The 25,256-nt window shown below is 46.2% G+C and overlaps 1 protein-coding gene across 4 annotated transcripts in view; it reads right to left on the bottom strand.

Annotated features, from left to right (window-relative positions):
• Positions 1-317: 317 nt before the first annotated feature.
• Positions 318-25,256, bottom strand: part of POC1A (POC1 centriolar protein A) — a 37,119-nt gene continuing 12,180 nt past the window's right edge. For all 4 annotated transcript variants that reach the window (XM_083488892.1, XM_083488890.1, XM_083488891.1 and 1 more), the window contains 5 exons: positions 15,138-15,206; positions 13,212-13,364; positions 7,117-7,176; positions 5,305-5,457; positions 318-602 (listed from right to left, as the gene is read on the bottom strand). In XM_083488892.1, coding sequence (XP_083345018.1) covers positions 504-602; positions 5,305-5,457; positions 7,117-7,176; positions 13,212-13,364; positions 15,138-15,206 — 534 coding nt within the window. In that variant the 3' untranslated portion in view covers positions 318-503. The remainder of the gene's footprint in view (positions 603-5,304; positions 5,458-7,116; positions 7,177-13,211; positions 13,365-15,137; positions 15,207-25,256) is intronic.

The raw sequence follows: 25,256 nt of genomic DNA, 5'->3' as shown, positions 1-25,256 counted from the left end.
CTTGCAGAACATTTGGAGCGGAGTCCTCTTCCTCCTCTTCCTCTAGTGCTTTGGGAAATCTGTGTCTGAAGGGAAACTCCCACACTGTTCTCAATGTGTGCGCGCGCGCGCTCACACACACACACACACACACACACACACAATTTCAAGAAGTCTATGACAAAGGTTCCAGAAGCTTGTCATTTCCAAAATGAGGCTGCCTTAATTCTTAACAGAGCTGCTCTGAGAAGCAAAGCCAGTGTTACTTTAAAAGTGAACAACTCCTCAACACCTGGAAATGCGAATCGGGGTAGTAAAGCCAAGCATCACAAATGACCGTCGTTAGTAAGAAAGTTTAATATGAAAAAAAAGTATATATTTACAGACACTATTAAGCTGTACAATTCATTCTAATAAAATAGGAAATGTTTTCACTTTACAAATCAGTCACACAATATATGCTGAGAATGTGCTCGCACACACACACACTCACAATGCTGGCTGCCGTCAGTTCCCCAGCAAACTCAGTTGGATTTACTTTGAGCAATCTTCTGTTGATTCTCAAGGCACTCCTTCAGCTTGTCTTCAGTTAATGTTAATCTTTGTTCTAGAATGGAAACAGTCTGCGAAAGGAGAAAGGCAACAGCTGAAAGGTGTTGGAAAACCTTAGCATGCAAACCTACCACCTGGGACAAAGCTGAACTCGGTGGGACTTCCCTCTGAGCAACTATGCCCAGGATCAGGGGCGCCGACTTATAAAAAATATTGGGGGGGCCCATACCGGGGTCCATACTGGCGGCAGGATGGCAGTGGTGCTTTTGCATGCAAGAACCGGCCTGCCCTCCCCAGGCTTCGCGCCGGGAGGCGGCCACCCCCTCCTACCAACGTCACCTTAGCCGAACCCAGAAAAAAAGCCCCGCTCCGGCGGCGGGAACTCCCGTCCCCTCCATTCTCCCCTCACCCCAGTCCCTCGCCGGCGACGAATACGCCGTTCCTCGGCCCCGCGGCTCCATTCCTTTCTAAAGTCCCGCCGCTGGGGGTCTTCCTCTGACTGACCGACCTGCCCGCCCCTTCTCAGGAGCTCCCGGTCACTTTGGGAGGCGCGCGCCAGAGTCCCCTGCGCGGTTTTTGGCAAGGTGCCTAATAATTTTCTTAAATTATTGGGGGAGCAGAGCCCCCCCAAACGAATTTTTGAGGGGGCTCGGGCCCCCTCAGGCCCCATGGAGTCGGCGCCTATGCCCAGGATCAGGGTGTGTAGCACATCTATTTATGCATTGCGGACTGTTTTGCTGCCTTACCAAACAGCCTTCCAAAGAGAATAATAACAATCACACAAAGTTACAACAGAACTTAAAATGCCTACTTTTGAGATGTAGGATGCTGGCACAACATGGGAGCAAAGCAGCTTGTTATTTTCGATTTTAGACGCAGACTTTTTTGGGGGGTGATCAGGGGGAGGGAATTATTTCCCTGCAGATCATTTCCCTGCTTCTCTCCACTATTTCATGCCACAATTAATTCCCGACCGAGAAAAATAACCTTAATTAAAAGGATTTGCCATAATATTGTCCTGCTGAAAAAAGGCACTGTGTGAAAGAATGTCTGGCTTTTACTGTACACTAACTAAAGGACCACTGGGTCTGAGCCACAGGGAAGGCGGGGAGAATTCCCCCACCACACACCCAACCTGTACCCTCCCATTAATTTACATTGCTGCATCAGGCACAGCGAGAGGTGAAAACACAGCTGGTGTCCTCGTTCCCCAAGCAAATATAGCCTCCAGCCCTCAAGACGACAAAGCCAACAACAGATTCCCCAATCAGGAACTGTGTTTCCTAGGATGAAAGGTCACGCCCTTTCATGGAATCCTTGACCTCCTAGAGTTGGAAGGGACCATTAGGGACATCTAGTCCAACCCCCTGCAATGCAGGAACCTTTTGCCTAACGTGGGGCTTGAACCCACGACCCTGAGATTCAGAGCCTCATGCTCTACCAACTGAGCTGTCAAATCTTGGATTTTTGTCTGGCATGGGGAGGTAGTTTCTTTGGCCAGGGTGGGGCGAGGAGAGAACCCTATGATTACTGAGTGACCTGGGAAGGAAGGTGGGCTCCCTTTTCGCGGGCTCACCTTCAGTGGAGGCCACTCCAGCCACATCAGGAGTGACTGGCAGGTTCTTCCTCCCTCTGCATCATTCCATGTGGTGCTCTAATCTGTCCCATAGGAATGAATGCTAGCAATTCAGTTATATGACAGAAAAGCAAGAGTAATTTAAAAAATTTAAAAGAAATTATTAAACACTGAGAGACAACCTTGGGGTGGTAATAGGGCTAGCTAGCCTTGGGTCTTGCTTGCCAGCAATCCTAGTGCTTGGATTGACAGGAGAGCTTGTAAGTGTGCCCCACACAGACTTAAAGCAGAAGAATGGGAGCAAGTGAGAATCAACCCAGATCTGCCTAGCCATTCCCTGGGTTCCGTTTCTTGGTCACAGGACACTGACAACTGGTTTTTACAGGTATCTCTATACAGTGAAAGTACAGTGGTGCCTCGCAAGACGAAAAGAATCCGTTCTGTGATTCTCTTCATCTAGCGGTTTTTTCGTCTTGCGAAGCAAGCCCATTGACGGATTAGCGGATTAGCGACTTTTAGTGGCTTATCTGCTGATCGGATCAGCTGATAAGCGGCTTAGCGGCTTAGAAAAAGGGGGGGGAGGAAAAAAACTCGCAGGAACTTGCAAGGCATTGTCGTCTTGCGAAGCAAGCCCATAGGAAAATTGTCTTGCGAAGCACCTCCAAAATGGAAAACTCTTTCGTCTAGCGAGTTTTCCGTCTTGCGAGGCATTCGTCTTGCGGGGCACCACTGTATTAGAAGCCAAAGAATCACCAGTCATATACAACCTAAAACTGGCTGCTGTCACCCTTCAATAGATAGCAAACTGCTACTTCATTGTGTGTTGCAAAGCCTGGGGGAAGAATATTTTGCAAGATGAGCTGAATGATGTTTGCAGATATGTAACATTAAGGCATCCAGCAATAACAGCCTCCTTAATCCATCTGAAGCCTCTTATGGGTGAGAAAGGCACATATTTAAAGCAATCATATTAGAACCTGACCCTGAAGTCCAAATGTAGAAGGCACATGTATATAAAGCTAAACATATATCTTTCAGTATAGCGTGTTGGGTATTAGGGCCCTCTGCTGGTCCTTTTATGGCACTGTCCAAAGGAATGCCATAGTAAGAAATCTCCGATAAGTACCAGGTGTGAATTTGTGCAGTTAATATGGTTTTTGAAGGTTCAAAACAGAATACAAGTTGAGGCCTATATATTCACATTTAATGCTGTTGTAAGCACTGGTGAAGGAACTGTAAAAGAAGTGTGAAAGATCATTTACCCAGTACATTTAGTATTTATACAACACTTCCTTCAAGCACTGTATCATATACACTCTCAGTAATCATCAGAAACACCCTGTACGGTAGGCCAATATGAACATCCCTGTATTACAGAATGGAGAGGAGAGAGGCTGAGCTAAGGTCTGAACTGGAGACTTCCAGATCATAACTAACAATTTCAATGCACTAGTGGCTGCCGGTGCTTAGAGCATGACCCAAGAAACAAGACGTTCAATTAGAAGGGAACCATTCTGCTACATTAACCTGCCAGAAGGGAATACTGTCACTCTGAGATGCCACACACAAACACCCCTACCTATCAACTTCTGTTTGTCTAAAGTCAATTCTCTGGCATCAGCAACCTTGTTCTTTTTTGTAAAGGCAAGGTGGGACAATAGCTGTTTCAAACTGCTGTAACAAATACAGTCTGAGCAACTGGGACCTGCCATTTTAGTTTCCCACAATGTTCCCCCAACATCATGTTGCTTTCCTGGAAAGCTGCTACTGCCAGGAATGCTCAACAGAGGGCTCCTCTGGCAGGCTTCCCTGGTAGCAGCAGCACTAGCAAGCTGGCCAAGGACTATAACCACTTGGAAACACTCAACTGTAATCTCTGGGCCACTGAATTTCCAGTTCCACATTCTTCCAGGAAACTTTATCTGGACTAGCCTCCTGGTTGATAACTCCAAGCAAGAAAGATCTCACGATAATGCTACTGTCTTTAGCAATTGCAGAGACCAGGACCGGGGTGGACTTAAGTCTCTTTAATGTAATCTTTCCACCAACTCGCTCAATCGCTGTGGGGTTTGAGATATATGCTTGACTTGTCAGGGAGCGCCCATTCAGCAAGCTAGAACAAGGCAGAGGCTGCTGACAAAATGAACACTTCAGCTAAAGTGCAAAAAGAAGCAAGGCTGCGTATGAACATCTTGCTGTGCGGGACGTAATACCACTCCATCCTCATCATTCCTAAATAATTCGTGTCTGGCAGATGGAAGCTACTTAACAGAATAAAAACAGTCCTGCTGTTCTCATGTACACAGAAACACCACTTGACACTTTTGTCTCTGTAGGAAGCGGACTATTCCACACTATCGCCACTGGCCGCAACTGGAGTTGTCCACCACAGTGGTTTGAGAATAGGCCAGTGAATCTTAATTTAAAAACAAATTCTATCCTGCCATCCTGGTGCACAGCTCACAACACAAAAACACCACAATTAAACACACAATAAACATGAACTGAGTTCATTTTTGAAGAACTCTGCGTTCTATGTTTTGAGTATTGAACAGACCTCCCCAGATGCAGAATTCAAATAAAGCAACAGAATTAGAATAAAGCCAGCTGCATACCAATGACAACTAGAGGGGGAGAGTCTTTGTCTGCGAAAGAGAGAAACTATTTTGAGCACAATATCCCATTTTATAATTTAGAAGAAGCTGGTGATACTACGAATCTATGCCTCACAACCTTCCAAATGGGGCCAGCCACACATGACGTTTTTTTCCTTTACTAAGATAATGCCCTTATAGGAGAAAACACACAAGCTGTCATTTGTGAAGTTCAGTACAAATGTTTGGTTTGCCATGAACACTGTTCCTAGGGTCTCATGGGCCATGCCTCACCATTTGTCCCCAGTGCTAAATCAAATAAAATGCGCTGATAGGAAGCACACACATGCTGAATTATAAGATACAACATTTCCTCTCTTTATTTGTGGACGAGACAAGTAGAAAAGGACTTAAGACACATCAAAGAAGAATCGGTTGAGAATATATTTTGGGATATTCCATTTCAAGGAATCCATTTCAAGGAAAAGTCTCAAGTAGTAATTCCTTTTAATACCTGCTCTTATCAACAAATAATGGGATGAAATGCAGAAGTTTTATGACCCTATTCAAGGTTTCATAGAGACTCCTGAAAGTATTGCATACCTGAGTGAGAACATCCAGCTGTCCCACAATATGCTGGAGGGTGCTGGCAAGACCAGCCTCGTCAATTTGTTCAGGTTGTCTTCTGGCAGATTCTGCCGTTTCAGTTCCTTGAATATGTTTATCTGGAACTTCTGCAAAATCCATCTCTGATTGCTAGAGGATGAAAAAAAACATTGCTTACCATATTCAATTAAAATTGGTGGAGTGGGTAGGTGGAGACTAGTGGAGAGAGACATCAGCTCAATTGAAATACACAGTTAAGGATCATGTGCATCAGAAATTCGGAGAAGGGAAGCTGCTCAAGTCACTGTACTGCAGCTGTACTGCTGAAACCCTCCAATTTGTGCATGGTGGCCATGAAGACTACTTAGTAGTGACCAGCAACACAGACATTCTGCCCGTAAGCCATCCCCACCCACCCCCTTCCCAGTGCAGCATTTCTCTTTTAATTAAAGTAAGTATAGTGGTAGCCCTAGTTACGGACTTGATCCATCCCGGGGTGCCGTTCGCACCCCGAAAGTCCATAACTAAAGTGCCACTTCTGTGCGCGCAGCAAAACCCGAAAGTATACACTTCCGGGTTTGCTGCGTTCGCAAGCCAGAAAGACGCAACATGAACCTAATGCAACATGAGGTATGACTGTATAAAAGTGAAATATAACCAGAGAATCAAAAGGAAGAGCAGACAACTGATATTTTTATACTCATCAAGAAATTTAGAAGCCCTTGGCTCCTCAATTTGATGTCAGGGGAGAAACATTTCTCACACCCCAAGGCACTTCAGTTGATATTTTGCACCTTTAGATGAATATAACTCAAAATATAATGTAAAGTGTGTGTTTATTAAGTAACAGCACAGTCTTTTCCTAGCCTACTGGATAGTTGGCCATCCGTTCTAGCTCAATCCACATACAACATTCTCTTTCAATAATTCTTTCTTCTGTTTCTTGTCAGGTGCACAGGCCAGGAGAGTCCACCTACAACGAATGTGGAATTTGGAAAAGTTGCAGGTTCAAATCCTAGTATAGGGCTATTTTCCACAAAAGGGAAGAAGAGCATTTGCACTGTTTCCACCATAATAGATTTATTCCTGCAGCAAAGGAGACTTGGACATCTGTGGCCTCTAGGATTTTATTAATCACACTTGCAGGCAGAGGCCTACCCTTCAAGTATTCCAATGTTCACTACAAGCACGCATAGGTCCGTAACTCATTAAAGTTTAGCTACATGCATGGGCTATAAAGACTCATGTGCTGCCTCAGTCTTGCACAATGCCCTCTTCTCTCTAATGCTAGGGGAAGACTTCGACAGTGTTTACTTTCAGTTTCCACAAATCCTGGCTTCTTGTTGCATATGAAGCAAAGATGATGGTTCAAAACCAACTAATGGAAGTTTCAATACAAGCTAACTTCAAGCCATGGGTTATAATGTGGTTGTTTGAGCAGAATTTGCTTTAAACCACCATCTCTAGGTCATAGACAATGATAGTATTTGTGGAAGCTGGGAAAAAGTCTACATAAGTCTTCCTTCTGGCTGTGTAGCAGGATAGAGAGGGGGCCGTGTGCAATTTTCAGGCTTTGCTTGATCTCATTCTAGCTTAAGTAGGTAGCGCTAAAACCATGTGTTAGCATTACATGTGAACCAACTCAGAGCGGACATTTGATTATCGTTTTCCACAGCTCACAAAGTGTGTTTCTGTCAAAGTCAATAAGTGAGGCTGTGACAAAGCTCTGTCAAAATACTTGTGAAGGCTTGCCTCTACTCATCACAGTAACATTAAAAATCCCCTACAGAGATGTTTGGTTTCACTTACCTTTTCTTGTCTGTAAATTCCAGATTTCTGAATCTCTCTACTGCCAGTATCCATTGGTTTCTACAAGCAAGGAATCCAAGAGGGTTGTGTTATTCTGCGTTACCTGAGATGTGAAACTCAATGCACCCTAAATATTCCCATCTGTCTCTGACAGATTTTCAAAAGTTAGCTACCTGCTGACTTGAGCTGCACACTGACCTGACCTCAATGTCAAAGTGCAAAGCAGTGCCCTGATGTCCAATTCGACAGCCCCTAAACTTGGGGTTCTGCTCTGAAAGATTGTTTCAAATAATGCAGTCAAAAAAATGAAGACTAAGTGCTTTCATCACTTATTCCCACAAGTTGTGACATTAGCCACTGCTCCTCAAGATCTACGTAAGTGGCTTTCCCCATAATTTGATCCTGAAGAATAATTTCAGTTGCCTTACTCGAACTGTGGAAAAAAGAGTGATAGAACAGCAGGGAGTTTAATAAGCATTTCTTAGCAAGCAGCTGCACTGTGAGTAGAAGGAAAGGTCATCCAGGATTACGGTCTCAAATGCAAGGGGCCTGGCTTCTCCACAATGGGCAACAGCCCCACCATCACTTCCTTTAGTTCCCTTGAGGCTTCACATAATCTGTAGCTTAAAGGTAAAGGACCCCTGACAGTTAAGTCCAGTCGCAGATGACTCTGGGGTTGCGGCGCTCATCTCGCTTTACAGGCCAAGGGAGTCAGCGTTTGTCTGCTTCCGCAGACAGTTTTTCCGGGTCATGTGGCCAGCATGACTAAGCCGCATCTGGCAAAACCAGAGCAGCGCACAGAAACGCTGTTTACCTTCCCACCGGAGCGGTAACTATCTACTTCCATTTTTGGCGTGCTTTCGAACTGCTAGGTTGGCAGGAGCTGGGACCAAGCAACAGGAGCTCACCCCATCATGGGGATTCGAACTGCCAAACTTCTGATTGGCAAACCCAAGAGACTCCGTGTTTTAGACCACAGCGCCACCCGTGTCCCTTGTAATCTGTGGCTTACTGGACACAAACCTTTAAAAGGCATGACATAAAATAAAAGCAGTCATCGATTGTCCAAGTGAAATGGCTCCATTTAAGAATTTTTCAACTTGCTCTGATTAAAAAATAGAATAAAAATAGAACCTTCCAATAAAATATTCTGAAGTTCAGCCTGAGAATGAATGCAGAGTGGAGCATATCATGAGTTTCTCTAGCCCTGTGGTAAAAAACTAAATTTAAAGAAGGGCATGTAAAACTGACTCAAGTTCTTCATTATTACACCTATAGTTTACACAAGGTTCATATGGGGCTTTCCCAAGCCTTTTAAGAAGATCAGCCCCCACCCTAAAATCACAGTACCGATGATCAAAGATAAATAATGCTAGCAAACCAATATTTGGTACTATCTAGAAAGAATCATAAGATCAGTGCCAAAGCCCTTAATTCCTAGCACACACTTAATGTCATTCACAACTTAGCGCTTTTAACTTTATTTTTCAATGAAGGAAGCTGGAGCCTTCAGACCCTTTCAGCCAAGCAAACACACATACATACATGTGCATGAAGACAATGGCACTCACTCAATGGTTATCAAACCACAGAAAGAAAAATTAAGCACAAGACACTTTTCAGAGCTTGTTCGCAGCCAATATGCAAAATTCTAAACAGGGACTATTTAGAAGGGGTACTGTATAATTACACAAGTGCAGAGAATAATCCTATTTTAGTTCATTGTTCCTGTGCACAATTTGAAGAGCACAACAGAACAAAGGTATTTGATACTAAGTACCTACTTAACAGGTACTGGAAATATTCAAAAGAACAGAACACTGAACGGTAGGAGAGACAAGCCGTTTGTGGGACTATTGTTGGCAACAACATAATTGACTAATTTATAGCTTCTACTAGGTGAGAGCTGCAACTACTGTGGGTTGGGAAGGAGAATAAAAGCAATCCTCTTTTGAAAATCCCTATCACACTCCCAGGCAGCAGGCTAGTCTTGCTAACTAAGGGGGTTGTCACAGACTGGTTGGACACAGAGGAATGGTGGGAAGAACCAGCTGGGGAACCTCCAAGCGAAGAAGGCCCCTCCTGCTGTGACAAGCTCCCCTTCCCACTGGTCTCCCAGAACCAGGAGAGGAATGAAGAGGGAGGAGGTTAGCTTAGTGGTCTTGGAGAAAAGTCTTGGAGAAAACCCTGACAAAGAGGGGACTTGGGCAGCTGTGGGAAGACATGAAGCTTCAGTCTCAGCAACTGCTTCATGGAGGCAACCTGCCGCAGACGAGTCACTGTCCTGTGCAGATCCTGTTTTTGTTAACAAAGAGTTAACTCCAACTTGCTCAGTGTGATTTACTGCTGGCTCACTCCTGCCAAGTGTTTGCCAAAAAAAAAAAAGTTGTTTGTCCAGCAACTTATTTGGGCCTGCAGAAGCTGAACTTTATTCACAAGTTGTTTCAATGGTGTCAGTCCATATTTATTGGGTTATAAAGAGCAGCCATCCTTCATAGAAACAGAAAATTCAACCATAATTACTTGGCATTTATATATTGCTTTTGAATGTTTTAATACTGTATATGTTATCTTATGATCCTAACAACTACTCCTCTACAAAATCCAGGTTTTAATTTCCATATCACAAATTGGGGGAGATTGAGGCTGAAATCCCTCCTAGCACTACATACTGTAGCAAGTTCATGGGAGAGGCGAGATATGAACCAGGGACCTTCTGCTTCACAGCTCAAGCTTCTTTTCTCCAGCTAGCATTTCTCAAATACAAACCCATGTAAAATGACGAAGATCAAACACATACGACTCTTCCTTACTGAGTTCTCTGCAGTTTTACATTTAGGGGAATTCCGAACAAGAGAAAGAATGCCATAAATAGAAAGCAAATTGTATTCCTATCCTTCCTAGAAATTGTGTAGCCATGGTACAAACTAGAAAGTCCACTCTCACTCAGAGTAACCAATATTATAGAGATTGTATATAACTGAAAGTATATGGCTAATCTAATGCATCAGATAGTCTAGTTAGGAATAGAAGGAGAAACATTCGATTTTCATTTTTAAACTAAAGAAGTGCTTACATCTCATGACAAAATTCAGGTCATAATAAAAATATTTTCACCTATCAGAGGAGTTATTTTAGATATGGGTAAAGGGTTATTTCATCCCTAGCTGCTCAGAAAAAGAGTAAAGAGTGACACCCAGTGGAATAACTCTCCTAAGAAAAAGAAAACACTGAGCAGATCCTCTGGGGCATGAGTTTTTGTAGAAAACTGGCAGTTATAACATGCATCATAAGAAGCAAAAGGTGATAAAGTCAAGGTAACTGGAAGATAATCCAACCAGACAATCAATCTACATTCTTCCAAAAGCTTTCTTGAAACCTGAAAGCCAAACCCATCAACAGTCTGGGTCAGCTCAAAACAAAACGTTTCAAGTATGCCCACAAACATTAGAAAGAAATAATAAGCATCAAAATTAGTAAGGCACTGTACAATCAAAACAAGCTATTTCTTTCGGCAACGATGAAAGACGATGCACAATCTGGTTTTGATTTTGGAAGTGCTGCTTAGTAGAACTAGCAAATTACTTAATGAGGAAGTGAGGACTTCCTTATTCCAACAGACTTTTGGGAACTGACTGCTATTAATGAAAAGGGCAGGTGCTGCAATGTTTTTACTGTAATTATGTGTACATATTAATTAGATCTTATAATTTTTAATTCTATTAGTGCATAATTTTTTAAGGATTAAAAAATGTTTTTAGCTGTTCTTATGAGTCCCTGTCAGGGAGAAAGGCGGGATATAAATGAAGATGAGAAGGATGATAAATACATGGTGATGACGATGCTCACAAGTGCTCTGCACATATTAAGTCCTTCTTTTAGGATTATGCCATATTATTCTAATCTAAACTAATTAAAATTGCCTAATATTGGAGGAGCTGGGATTAAAAAAAAACACTTTAAGGGGGGGGAAACCCTCAGCTTTCAATACACACCATCTCACTATTCTCTACTCTAGAGTTATTTGTGCCACCTGATAGTTTTATTTTATTTTGTGCCATTTTAAAACTGTTTAGTGGGGGGGGGAGTTGCATTCTGTCTTTTGGAACTTGGGTCAACCATAAAAATAAAAGAATGCGCACGGCAACAATTCCAAGTTGCATTTAGAAATATAAGCAATTTCATGGTTGCTCAGCAACATTTTGTTGCAACTTTCTCCGTTGCTCAATCAATGAATACATACCAAGCAGTGGGTTGGGCCCAGAGCTGCTGCTCCCCCCCCCGCCCCCCCACTGCCAAAGAATAGAAGAGACTGCAGTCCAGTGAAGGTTCCCCACTGAAGATAGGGAACCAATTATCATTCCTCCTCCTTTTATTCACAGTCTGGGAAAAGTTGAGGGAGGGAGGAAGGAAGTCTAACCACTTTCATTTTTATTTCCCCCAAATCCAAAACATTCGTTTAATAAATAAATAAATAAGTTTTTGAAGGTGTCTTTAATATGAAGAACACTTAAATAGTTCGACTGACTGAACACTGCCATAACCTTTTGCCCCCGTTTCTTTTTCTGATACTTTAAAGACAAAAACGGGTAACAGATCAGAGCCATTCAATTCTGAGAAGGTTCTGTAAGGAGCACGGCATGCACTAGACCTCTTGAAGCATCGCAGCTCCTGTGCTGCTCTACACGGGAGCTGCGATGTGCCTGGTATCCCTGTACACACAATTGGGGGTTCCAGGTTGTATGGAATCCTCCATGCATGCAACTGTACCTGTGAAGGCACAGGCCAAAGAGGGAAGGGTAGTCGACACTCACCCACCCCTGTTTAGAGTGATACAGGCCAGAAGAGGACTGCAAAAGTGACTAAAGCCAGGGGAAAACCAAATCATGTGCTCAGAGGTATTCAGATCTCTCATGATTACTAACCTGGTTAATTTTTTTGCTTTGTTTTTAAGAGGAACCTTTTTTATCCTACAGGGGCCACAGAGACAGGATAAACAGAAAAGATATAGCAGCAAGGGATAGGTGTAGGCTTCTAAGAGGCACAGGAAATAGTAGTCAAGAAAGACAAAGAGGAACTCTTACAAAACTCTGGGTTGAGTCTTCATGACATTCTTCCACAAGCCTTGGGATAGTATTGTTATTTATAAAATTTATATACCGCTCTTCATCCAAAGATCACAGGGTGGTTTACAACACAAAACTCAAAATGAATGACATAATAAAAACAATAACTGGTTCTCTCTCAAAAAAAATAGGTTTGGGCTATGATCCTATAGCGCACCTTAGCTAGGAGTAAGTGCTGCTCTACTTAGTGGGGTTAACTTCTGAACAGACATTTATAAAAGACTGCACTATGTATAGAAATTTGCTCAGGGCTTTTTTGTCAGCCGGAACTTGCCGGAACTCATTTCCTGCACCTCTCAGGTGGATGCCATTGCCATTATAAGAGAACAAGGCTTATTATGGTGAGCTCTGGCATTCTTTTTTCTAGAAAAATCGCACTGGAGTTGCTTTTTATGACATAAATACTCAAAAAATTACATTGTGCACAGTATAAGCCATTTAATTTAATCACTTTTCCTAGGAGAAGTTCCAAGGAAATTGTTTATCCTACTCCCCCCCCCCATCCCCTCAAAATGCATTAAAAATCTGCTGTGGGGGGAGAGAGATGAACCAATGCCCAAATTAGAATGAATTCCTAATTTGAGAGCCACAAGGTCAGAACAGAAAGCACATCTGGCATATGAGCAGTTTGAGAAGAATTTGCTTACATAAAGAATAGCTGGATGAAAAAGAACAAAATGTTATAGTCCGCAACAGAAACAGCCCAAGAGACCACTGACAAAATGCAAGAAGTGGAGTGCCTTACACAGTAACCAGGTGGGTTATAATGGGGCTACTGGACTTGAATGCCAGGCTTTGCCTTCTTTATCGTCAACGCGCAATGAGAAGCTCAACCGGGATTACAAATAATCTTTCCCAGAAAACTAGAACTATGGTAATGGAATTTCTTGAGAGCTATCGGTTCTACCAAAGTGTGGAATAACCAGAGAACTGAAAAATCTAGAATGACCATCAAGGACATCAACTTACCACACTGTTGGAAGATCCATTCACATTCATACTGGACCTCTGTGTTCTCAGTGCATCACCATAGTCAGTGCCATTCACATTCATATTGCATTTCCGTGTTTTCAGCAGGTCGCCATAATCAGCGGCATCAAAGTTTGTTTTCCACACCATTACCTGTAAAGCCATTTTGAAACAGCTTTCAAACATACAACGATTTGGGTAATAGCTTATGTACAATTCACAGGATTAAGATTACATCTTCCCCAGAATAAATAATGCCATGAAGCTTTTCCAAACTATGTTTAATTAATATTGCCTCCCGAACAGAGTAGTTTTATTACAAGCTATTTATTTTTTTTAAAAGCTTTTGAAAGATTGGCCCAGAGAGCACATGATGCTATTAAGTTTTTGAAGCTAGGATTCCGTATTGCCAGAGAGCACTGATGCAAAATAAAACTAATAAATAATAATAATAATAATAATAATTTATTATTTGTATCCCGCCCATCTGGCTGGGTCTCCCCAGCCACTCTGGGTGGCTTCCAGCCAAGATTAAAAAGACATTAAAATGTCACATTAAAAACTTCCCTAAACAGGGCTGCCTTCAGATGATCAAAAGCAACATTGAGATTAGTAACTAAACTGGCTACTTTTTAAAAAAGTTTTCAAAAGCATGCAGATTGTTTGGGGCTGTATCTAACAAGCCTTCATTGGAAGAGCCACTTATTAATGCTTTCCTATTTTTATTTGTTTTAACAACACAGAGAGACAGAGAGAGAGAGAGAGAGAGAGCCACTCAGTACAAAAATGAAAAATTTAGGTCATTAGTAAGTTGCCTCTATATAATAAATAGGTAAGAAGCATAGATTAGATCCTTTGGGCAATGTCTGTGATTCCTATTAGTACCTCTTGGCAAGGGCAGACTATGGGGGAATACTGCTCAGGTGCAAGGACAGCTAACTAATGGTAGGTACTGGACTCCTTAGGCCCAGCACACCTTAGGGAATGCATTCCCTCATACATATCTCCTTGTTCTTTTAAGATCAGCTGAAAGTGTCAGCTCCATCACCCCAGCGATGCCAGACAGATCAGTACCAGGAGGCCAGGGCTTCCTCTCTAGCAGCGCTGCAACGTCTAGAACAAGCTCATCAAAGAACTTCCTTAATTCTGACACAAATTTGCCATATTTCCACTCTTCTAGGCTTCTAAAAGGCTGCTTTTGATATCTTCTCTTCTTGTTTGTTTCTAGTTGCAATACTCTTTTGCACTCTGCCTTGGGCATTTTAATAAAAAGGTAGCAATTTTTTCCTAAATTGCATTCAACTGCTTTCAAATTAAACACAAGATTTCAATATTTTTAGGCAAATTTGCAGACACAGAGAAGAAAGTAAACAGAAGAACGGAATGGCCATATCTAAAGCTCTTGCTCTCTCTCTTTCCCCATTTAGGCCTAGAAACACCACCAAAATATTTGGTCTTCCAACTGGCCCTAAAATCCTACCGTTGAGTCATGACAGGGTTATATTTATGTAACTTATTGCAACTCATTTTCCTGAGCTCCATTTCAGCTGGTTTATCCCATCTTCAACTACCAGTCATGACTAAACACTGCAACACAGCCTACAATCTTGGACTCTGATGAAAAGGAATGAAAGGGCTGGGCAATATTAACATGCTGGTGGCCTTTTATACTCAATCTCCAAACTCAGGTTGAAAACAGTTTGCTCAACAAAATTTTTCTAAAGAATCAGAGGAGACTCTTATCTGTGGTGCCTGCCCTTGGCCCACTGCATTTTGTCTGTATATATATTTTAAAATAAAATAAAATAAAATAGGTTTTTATTGTGAAATTGCAATTGTAATTTGTTGTAATCCATCTTGAGAGATGTGTATGAATTAGAAAAAAGGGGGAGGGAGTTTTATAGCAAATAAACATGAAGCAGATACCTGTTCATCGAAGCCTCCAGAAGCAAAGAAATCTCCAGTTCTCGAGAAAGTAACACAGGCAGCTGGTCCCTGTAAGAGAACAACTCTTATAGTATGGGTTGAACAGCCAGAAACTATATATTGAAACGGGCAGTGGGAGTGGACCTGCTTTTCTCTACTATCTATTGCAATATATTTGTTGCAATCCCCATGTAGTTCAACCACAACTAAGCATTAATGTTGACTGAAAGAATACCTATATCATGCTTTGCAGCCCCGAGAGGGTATAAAGCAAAGAGGTTCTTGCAGCAGCTTACAAAATGTTCTCTGGAGTCAGGAACAGAAATAACATGGTGTCCCCATGATGCCAAGATTATTCAGGTGGCATTCCCCCTCCCACCTGCATCCCACTGAGGTCCTCTGAGGCTGCAAGGGGGTGAGGCTGAGCAGCTCGATCACACACAACCCATGATGGCAGCATGTTTTCCCTTGCTGGCAGGCAACAACTCCCACTGACGTCCTCAGAGGCAAGGGAGTGGAGCTGAGAATGTACAGCTATGACACGCTAAATAACCTTACCCAGTGATAGTATCTTGAACCTTCAATTATATTTGCACAGAACCACCCACAGCCAAGCAGAGCAAGGGAAGATACAAAATTTAGAAGTGCCTACTGCCTTTTTTAAAAAAGATCTCCAAAACTGTACGATAGGTTCCAAACTACTAAAATACTAGATTTAACCTCAAAAAAAATTGCTGGCTGATTAAATTATGTGAACAAAGTCAAGCCATGCAGACTTTTGAGAAGTAGCTAGAATACAACTTGGTTACAATAACGTTATGCTCAACCAGCGTAGTCATTCAATCCCGATATTCCAAGGTTAGTGATTCTCCCAAGGTATTGCCAGAAATTCCCCTGAGTAAAAACTGAATCTACCCACAGATTTGTTCTGCACTCTTCTAGCCACTTACCTGGGATTAAGCTCCACTGGACTCAATGGGACTTATTTCTGAACTCAATGGAACTTACAACACACATGCACAGGGCCATCTGTGCATCCCCAGATGACAAATCATGGCCACTGAATGTAAACAAGAGACTAACCATTTGTTTGGGACAGTTTTTTCACTGGTATGATTAATCTAGAAATACGTGTGTGGGAAATATAATTCCAAACGTTTATGTCCAGTATCTGCCAGATCTCATTTTGAAGGAGACATGAAATGTGCATTGCTGAGCTTTACTATCAGATGATTCCTACCTCAACGGATCTATGTAAATTTTTCACACAAGGGAGATACTGTACTTGCAATTGTACATTATCTTCAACATTATGCTTAGGGACCTTTTTATAATAATGAGCAATGCAAATTCCCACAACTATCTTCCTTGATGTGATTAAATTAAAACAAAGCAACCACAGTGGGTGTCAGGGGTTCAGGAGCAGAGGCGAGGGCAAGGGAGGAAACAGAGAGCGAAGGGGAGGAGGCAGAAGAAAAGATGAGCGATGACGACGACCCGAGATCTCCGAGTCTTTCCAGTGAATCAGAAGATTCACAGGAAGGGGCGCCAGTGGCCAGAGCAAGGGGGGAGCCTAGGGAGACACCCCAGGAAGAAGGGTCCAGAGAGGGTTCAGAGGGCAGCAGTTGGAAATCGGGACCAGCATCACCAACAGAACGCAGTGGAGAGGAAGGGCGCCAGGTATCGAGCTCTGGCAGCTCGCAGCAGGAGGGAGGGCAGGAGTCAGGAGTGGCCACACCTCCATCGGGGAGCGAAGAAACGGTTAGGCGGAAAGTGGAAGGTTGGGCGTGCGCGCCAAGTTCAAATGCACAGGAAGGTGGCGCAGTAAGCAGCCCGGAAAGGGAGCCAGGTCCTAAAGCCCGACGCAAGGAGACAGAAGGGTCCGGGGGGTCAGCGTCAGAAGCGTCCCGGAAGGAAGAGACCACGGGGGGCAGAGGGACCCAGAGAAGAACGGTCAGGCGGAAAAGGTGGAGTAAGGCTAGGGCATTTAGCTGGTGTACAGGGGGCGGAGACTCAGACGGAGCTTCTCCGGTCTAACCCTTAAGACGTAGAGCTGCGCGCAGCAGCTTGAGAATGGAAACTGTAACTCAATAAAAGACTTTTACAAGTGACCGCTGGCTAGCGTGATCCTCTGTGAGCTAGGATCTGGAAGCAGCTCTGACAGTAAGCTCCGTCTCCTGTTGTGGGCATCTACAGCCTCGCGGACAGAGGAGAAGGAGGGTGCCTACAACTCAGCTCACGAACGGCAGACAATATGACGGCCGAACAGCAGACAGGAGAACTCAGAGAAGCAGTGACACGTCTGAATGCCGAAATACTTGCATCCAGGAAGAGAGAGGAGGACGCAGCTGCCGCCTACAGGGATCTCCAGGTCAGGTTGGAAGTGCTTACGAAGCAAGGGCAACTGACACCCAAACCGGAGGGGATTGGGTTGGGGAGAAGAACAGGCGGTCTAGTCTCTCACTTCGATGGGAATTTACAACTGTACCCCAACTTTAGAGCAGATGTACAGTGTGCACTGCAACTGCTGGACAAAGACTTTAGAGATGAGCAAGAGAAGGTGGGATTTATCATGTCCCATTTGCATGGGGATGCTAAAGCATGGCTGCGCAATTTGTGGAGAGATAAGGATCCAGCGCTCCAAACCGCGGATGCCTTTATTAAAGCGATGGATGGCTGCTTTTTATCTAGCATAGACGTGGATCTTGCCCGGAAGGAGGTGCATGGGCTGAAGCAAGGGAGGGCCAGCGTAAGACAGTACCATGCCCGCTTCTTTGCATTAGTCAGTGCCTTGGAATGGGACAGAGATTCAGCTCCAGTCAGAGATCTATTTTGGGAAGGATTGAACAGTGCGGTTAAAGACGAAATTGCAAGGGGGGAGAGACCCCGGACCACGCGAGGTCGTTCAGAGGGCGCTGGCGGTGGGAGTGCGGCTGGAGGAACGTCCATGGAGCAGGGACGAAGGACGTGGAGGGCGCGAACCAGCGAGAGGGTTCTCCTTCGTTCCCAGGGAAGCTGCACGTGCGCAATCCACGCCTCCGCCAGGAGGGGGAGCGGAACCGATGGAGGTTGGCGGTGCCAGGGCTCAGTCAGCAACCAGAGCCACAGCACCGGGAGCAATCAAAGCGAAGCCTCCTAGAGGGAACAGGAAGTGTTACATCTGCGAAAGTCCGCAGCACATGGCGAAAGAGTGTCCCCAGAGGCTCCACAAGCACACTGCAGCCTCAGCAATGGTAACTGCAGCAACTCAGCAAGGGGAACCACAGCAGGGAAACGACGGAGTCTGGCTGGAGAGAGAGGCACTGGGGCCCAGCCAGACGTGTCAGTGAAGCAGTCCCCAGAGATTTTGCAGCCCACAGACCCCCTCCCACCCAAACCAGTGGTGAGGCTCACCGCATCGCTCCAGCTACCCAATGGACTCACCATGGACGTGCCAATCACCATTGACTCAGGAAGCAATGCGGACTTTATAGGGCAGGACTTTGTTGATAAACACGCTATACAGCTGCTGCCTGCCACGCTGCCCCTGCAGGTCGTCACGGTGGATGGCAGGGAGCTGCTAGGGGGGCAGGTGGTGAAGCAAACGCCACCAATGGTGATGCGACTTGGAAATCACAGGGAAATCATCAGTTTTAATGTCACCAGACTGTCGGACACGCCTATTGTCTTGGGCATGAGTTGGCTGGACAGACACAGTCCGACGTTGGCTTGGTACCAGCGGCAGCTAGTCTTTGGCTCCTCATACTGCGCTGCACACTGCATCCTGCCCCGGCAGGAGTGAGAGGAGGAGGAAGCGCAGCTGCAGCTGGGGACGCTGCAAGCAATCCCCCACAAATACGCGGGATTTTTGGAGGTCTTCTGCGAGAAGGAAGCGGATAAGCTACCCCCCCACAGATCATATGACTGCAAGATTGACCTACTGCCAGGGGCGGCGCTGCCCAAAGGGAAGCTGTATTCCATGTCTGAGGACGAACTACAGGAACTCAAGGAGTTCATAGATCATAATTTGGAGCGCGGCTTCATCCGGGAGTCCAAGGCGGTGGGAGGCAGTCCTGTATTCTTTGTTAAGAAGAAGGACACGCCCCAAAAAAGACTTGTAGTGGACTACCGGATCTTGAACAGTGTAACCAGGCCATCGGACTTCCCCATGCCCAGGATCGACGACCTCCTCGCGACGGTACGCAAGGGCCGCGTGTTCACCAAGTTGGACCTGCGTGGGGCGTACAACCTCATTCGCATGCGGGAGGGTGATGAGTGGAAGACAGCCATGTTCACGCCCCTGGGCACCTACGAATACAGAGTTATGCCTTTTGGATTGCAAAATGGCTCCCACTGTTTTCAAGCTTTCATGCATCACGTGCTGGCGGGGCTCCTCTACAAGACGTGCGTCTGCTTCTTGGATGACATCCTGATATTTTCTGAATCGCAGCAGGATCACGACAGACACGTCAAGGAAGTGCTGAGCAGACTACAGCAGCATAGGCTTTACGCCAAGCTGGAAAAGTGCCAGTTCGACGTGACGGAGGTGGATTTCCTGGGCTACAGGTTGTCAGACAAGGGGCTCGCCATGGACAGCGCCAAGGTTCGTGCCGTGTTGGACTGGAAGAGCCCGCGCAACCGGAAGGAGGTCCAGCGGTTTGTTGGCTTTGCGAACTTCTATCGCAAGTTTATCAAAGGGTTCGCTATGCAAACAGCAGCCATCACAGACACGCTCAGTTCCAAGAAGAAGAAATTCATCTGGACGGAGCAGGCGGAGCAGTCCTTTCAGGCACTCAAGCGTCTCTTCGCGTCGGAAGAGCAGCTGTTGCATGTCAACCCCAGCAGGCCTATGAGGGTGGAGACGGACGCATCAGACAGAGCCGTGGGAGCAGTCCTGTTGCAGCAAGACCCGCAGGGGGCCTGGAGGCCGGGAGCGTTTTACTCCAGGAAGCTCAGCAAGTCTGAACGGAACTACACCATCTGGGACAGGGAGTTGCTTGCCATTCATGCAGCTTTCAAGGCGTGGAGGCACTTCCTGATCGGCGCCAAGCACACGGTGCAGGTCTGCACGGACCACAAGAATCTGGAGCACTGGCGCACGGCGCAGTTCCTGAACCAGAGGCAGATACGTTGGGCCGAATTCTTTGCGAACTTCGACTTCCGAATAGAGTATGTCCCGGGGGACACCAACGTCATGGCGGATGCCCTATCCCGTAAACCACAGTACCTGGAGGAGGCGACGCCAGCGGCTGCCATGCACATCTTCGCACCGACGGTGTGGGCGTGCGCTTCGGCGACAGTTGACCTGGAAGCGGTGAGGAGAGCACTGCAGGACGACACCTTCGCGCGAGCCAAGATGGCAGAGGCGCAAAGGGGCATGGCGGCGACCGGCGAGTTCCAAGTTCGCGATGGATTACTCCTCCGTAAAGGGGCCATCTACGTGCCGGGGGAAGATCTTCGCGCCAAGGTACTGCAGCAGCTGCACGACGCACCCACTGCCGGGCACTTTGGCAAGGAGAAGACGATAGAATTAGTCGCCAGGGACTTCTGGTGGCCCAGAATGAGAGGGGAGGTCGCGGACTACGTGGCGAGGTGCGACACCTGCCAGAGGGCCAAACCAGTACACAGACCGCCGGCGGGACTGCTGGAACCGCTGCAAACCCCGTTCGAACCGTGGGAGAGAGTGGCCCTGGACTTTGTCACGGATCTGCCCAGTTCGAGGGGCAAGACGGCAGTGCTAGTGGTGGTGGACTTGTTCTCCAAGATGGCACATTTCATCCCGTGTGCGAAGGTGGCCACGGCGGAACAAACCGCCAAACTGTTCATAGATCACGTGTTCAGGGTTCACGGTCTGCCGCGGTCTATACTGTCCGACCGGGGGCGGCAGTTCATCTCGAACTTCTGGCAGAAGCTGATGAGCTTCCTGAACGTCAAGATCAACCTGGCTTCGGCTAGACACCCGCAGACCAACGGGCAAGCGGAGCGGGTCAATGCCATCATGCAGCAGTACCTGAGATGTTATGCGAATCAACAGCCTGCGACGTGGGTGGATTACCTGCCTCTCGCCGAGTTCGCCTACAACAACACGAAGCACGTGTCCACGGGGGTCACGCCGTTATTCGCCAACAACGGGAGGCACCCCAGAACCTTCCCGGGACTGGAAAGAATGGGGGAAGGGGAGCCGCAGACAGCAGATGCGTTCGCGTCGGAGTTGCAGGAAGTCCACGATCAGCTTCGGCGGCACCTGGAGCTGGCTAAACACGCATACAAGGTACAAGCGGACAAACACAGGAGGGTTGGCGAAGAGATCCATGTGGGAGACTGGGTCTGGTTAGCAGCCCACGCAGTGCCGGCCAGGTCGTTGGCGAAGAAGAAATTAGGGCATAAACAACTGGGGCCCTACCAAGTCGAAGAGCAGGTCAACCCGGTGGCTTTCAGGCTGGCGCTTCCGGAGGGCTCCAGGATGCATCCGGTGTTCCACAGATCGGTGCTCACTCCCTACAAGGCACCTCACAGATTTCAGGAACCAGGAACGGCACCAAGTCCGCTCCGAGAGAGAACCGAGCAAGGGGGAGTGGCACAGGAGGAGCACATCAACGAAGTCACAGAGATTTTGGACTCCAGATGGGGGGAAGAGGGGGTAGAATACCTTCTAGCCAAGGAGGGCACCCCGGCCAGTGCCAACAGCTGGGTGCCGGGCTACGCTTTAGAGGAACCTCTGCTCAAAGAAGAGTTTCATGCCCTCTTCCCACATAGGCCCATGCCAGCAGACTTTTTCGACGACTGGCTTTTCACGCCCATGCTTTCAGCCAGCACGTTCCAGGGGTTCGACTCGGACGAGGAACCGACACGAGACGCCCGTTCCCCGGAGGGGTCACCCTCGGGATCTGCCTCAGAACCCTCGTATTGGTGGGACGATAGACCAGAGGAGCAGTGGCGCAGAAAGTGGCTGGAGGGTCCAGGACGAGCAACGTCCCCAGAAGGAAACGAGGGAGAGACGGACATGGAAGTATTCGGGGACGACCCGGGTTTCGAGCACGGCGGCACAGAGATGGAAGCGGAGGTGAGCGTCGTCGACGAGAGCAGGGAGGAAGAACCGGAAGTCTTCAGTTGGAGGCCCGCCACGGGAAGCGAACTGTATCCGACATTCGTCCCCATGACACTGCAGCACCCAGCTCCCGCACCGGAAGGAGGGGAGGGGGGAAAGGGGGGCTTCGAGGGGGGGATGGATGTCAGGGGTTCAGGAGCAGAGGCGAGAGCAAGGGAGGAAACAGAGAGCGAAGGGGAGGAGGCAGAAGAAAAGATGAGCGATGACGACGACCCGAGATCTCCGAGTCTTTCCAGTGAATCAGAAGATTCACAGGAAGGGGCGCCAGTGGCCAGAGCAAGGGGGGAGCCTAGGGAGACACCCCAGGAAGAAGGGTCCAGAGAGGGTTCAGAGGGCAGCAGTTGGAAATCGGGACCAGCATCACCAACAGAACGCAGTGGAGAGGAAGGGCGCCAGGTATCGAGCTCTAGCAGCTCGCAGCAGGAGGGAGGGCAGGAGTCAGGAGTGGCCACACCTCCATCGGGGAGCGAAGAAACGGTTAGGCGGAAAGTGGAAGGTTGGGCGTCATGGAACTTTGAAGTGTCAGGCATAGCCCTATTGGCTTTAGCCCAAACGTAGCAGAGTTTTCCTGCACAGCGAGGAAGCTAGTTGCGGCGGTAATGACTAGTCAGCTAGACTCAGAATAACTATTTACAGGATTTATTAAAAGGAAAAATAAAACCAGCAGAGTTTCTGCATACAAATAAAAGCAAAATAAATCCTCTCTTTCTTTCTCTCTCTCTCTCTCATAACCATACACAGCACTTCTAACTCCTAACACACCTCACACCAAACTGAGCTAACAATCCCTTGATAACAGAGTTGAGTGCTGCTCATTAACCAATCAGAGTGAGTAGTTTCTAGGTCAAGCAGACCTGGGCTTTCTGCCAAGAGTAAATTGACACCAGCTTGAGTTAATTGTGCTAAGCTAGAATCTGCAAGTTTCCCACGAGAACCAATTAACAGAAACTGAACAGGGCGCGCGCGCCAAGTTCAAATGCACAGGAAGGTGGCGCAGTAAGCAGCCCGGAAAGGGAGCCAGGTCCTAAAGCCCGACGCAAGGAGACAGAAGGGTCCGGGGGGTCAGCGTCAGAAGCGTCCCGGAAGGAAGAGACCACGGGGGGCAGAGGGACCCAGAGAAGAACGGTCAGGCGGAAAAGGTGGAGTAAGGCTAGGGCATTTAGCTGGTGTACAGGGGGCGGAGACTCAGACGGAGCTTAGCCGGTCTAACCCTTAAGACGTAGAGCTGCGCGCAGCAGCTTGAGAATGGAAACTGTAACTCAATAAAAGACTTTTACAAGTGACCGCTGGCTAGCGTGATCCTCTGTGAGCTAGGATCTGGAAGCAGCTCTGACAGTGGGTATATGGATTCTATTGCAGAACTAATCTTAAAACCCTATCTGCGCTATACATCTAAAGCGCTATGATACCACTTTAATCAACCATGGCTTCCCCTAAATAAACTTGCAAAGTGTAGTTTGTTAAGGATGCTGAAAGTTGTTATTTGTTATTCCACTCACAGAGCTACAATTTCCATTTTGGGAACTGTAGCTCTATGAGAATAATAGGGATATCCTAACAACTTTCATCATCCTTAATTCCCAGGATTCTTTGGTGGAAACCACGACCATTTAAAGTGGTTTAAGACTGCTTTCAATATATAGTGCAGATGGGACCTTAATGTGAGAAACCATAAAAAACAGTAGCATTATAGAAGCATTTTAATATTAGTCCAGATTTAATATAGACACATCCACTGGGACTTGTTCCAGAAAAATCTACTCAATAAATATGCTTAGATTTGCTTCTACTTGCATTATACAGTACTCCTGTGTTGTACCCACACCTATTCAGTCTTGTTAATTCTTTGAAACAGACTCTCATTTGTGGTCTATACGTTACATTCTATGGCTCCCCACTAAAAAAAAGTTGTTTCTCTAAAGATGATTATAGCTTTGTCTCTATCAAGCCTGGTTTATCTATCCAATTACATGTCCTAAGAATGGGTCTAACCTGCTAGCCCAACAATTGTTCCAGCCTTCCCCAAGCTGGTGCCCCCCAGATGTTGTTGGACTACAATGCCAATCGTCTTTGGCCATCAGCCATGCTGGGTGGGGCTAATGGAAGTTGGAGTCCAGCAACATTTGCAGGGCACCAGTTTGGGGAAGGATGAATTATTCTATCATGTAGGACAAATTATACAGCAAGTACAGCCTTATCAAAAAACAAACAAAAATCCCACAACCCTCCAATTGACACACAAAGAGAGAGAGGGAGACGCTGTACTTCTGCACAGGTTTTAATGACCACCCAAGAATTGCATAGTTCTGAAACGTTCTGTTTCTGTACAAGTAAAATGTCAGCAGTGGGCCTATGTATTCATTCCAAGCCCTGTTTGTACTTCAAGAAGAATGTATTCCATAAACTGAAAGCCTTAAGACGCAATCACAGCAAACCAAATTTTGCAGCTGCAAATATCAGCAGCGAGTTAAAACACCATTTCCCCAATGATCCTTCTGGTATGAAGAGTAAGCACCATTATAATTGAAGACAGCAATGTAAACTTGGCAGCCTTCTCTATGTAAACTAGTACTAATCAGCTAGTAATGAATTCCTGGTAAACCAATAGTTGCGTCAAAACGCTTCTAAGGAATCCGAGGCTTCTCTCATGAGTAATTGTCCCAGAGCATCAGTCCAGTGCCAGAACAAGAACAAGAACCAAATCTGAGCCAGGCACTAACACGCAAATTACAAGAATTTAACAAGCTGTTCATCCAAGTAACGAATATTCCCTGTAGACTAGTCACTTGACTTACTGTCATTTCTATCAAAAGCCATTTAAAGCCTACTTATTAGTCCTATAAGATTCAGCACATCTATGCTATTAGGTCCCACAGAACTCCATCTCATCTCCCACGCTTGTTAGCACCTACATGAAACTGATGAGCAATGTCACCCAGAGATTTTACACTCCCTGCTCTATTTCTGTTCTACATTGGATCCAGGTGAGGCAGCAAGGCAAATGAAGAAAGGCATGGCAACGAGAGCAATGG

The sequence above is a fragment of the Podarcis liolepis genome (genome assembly GCF_965112155.1).
Source record: "Podarcis liolepis genome assembly, chromosome: 2".
Classification (NCBI taxonomy): Eukaryota; Metazoa; Chordata; class Lepidosauria; order Squamata; family Lacertidae; genus Podarcis; species Podarcis liolepis.
The sequence above is the reverse complement of the archived record's forward strand: the minus strand, read 5'-3'. Positions and strand labels throughout refer to the sequence as shown.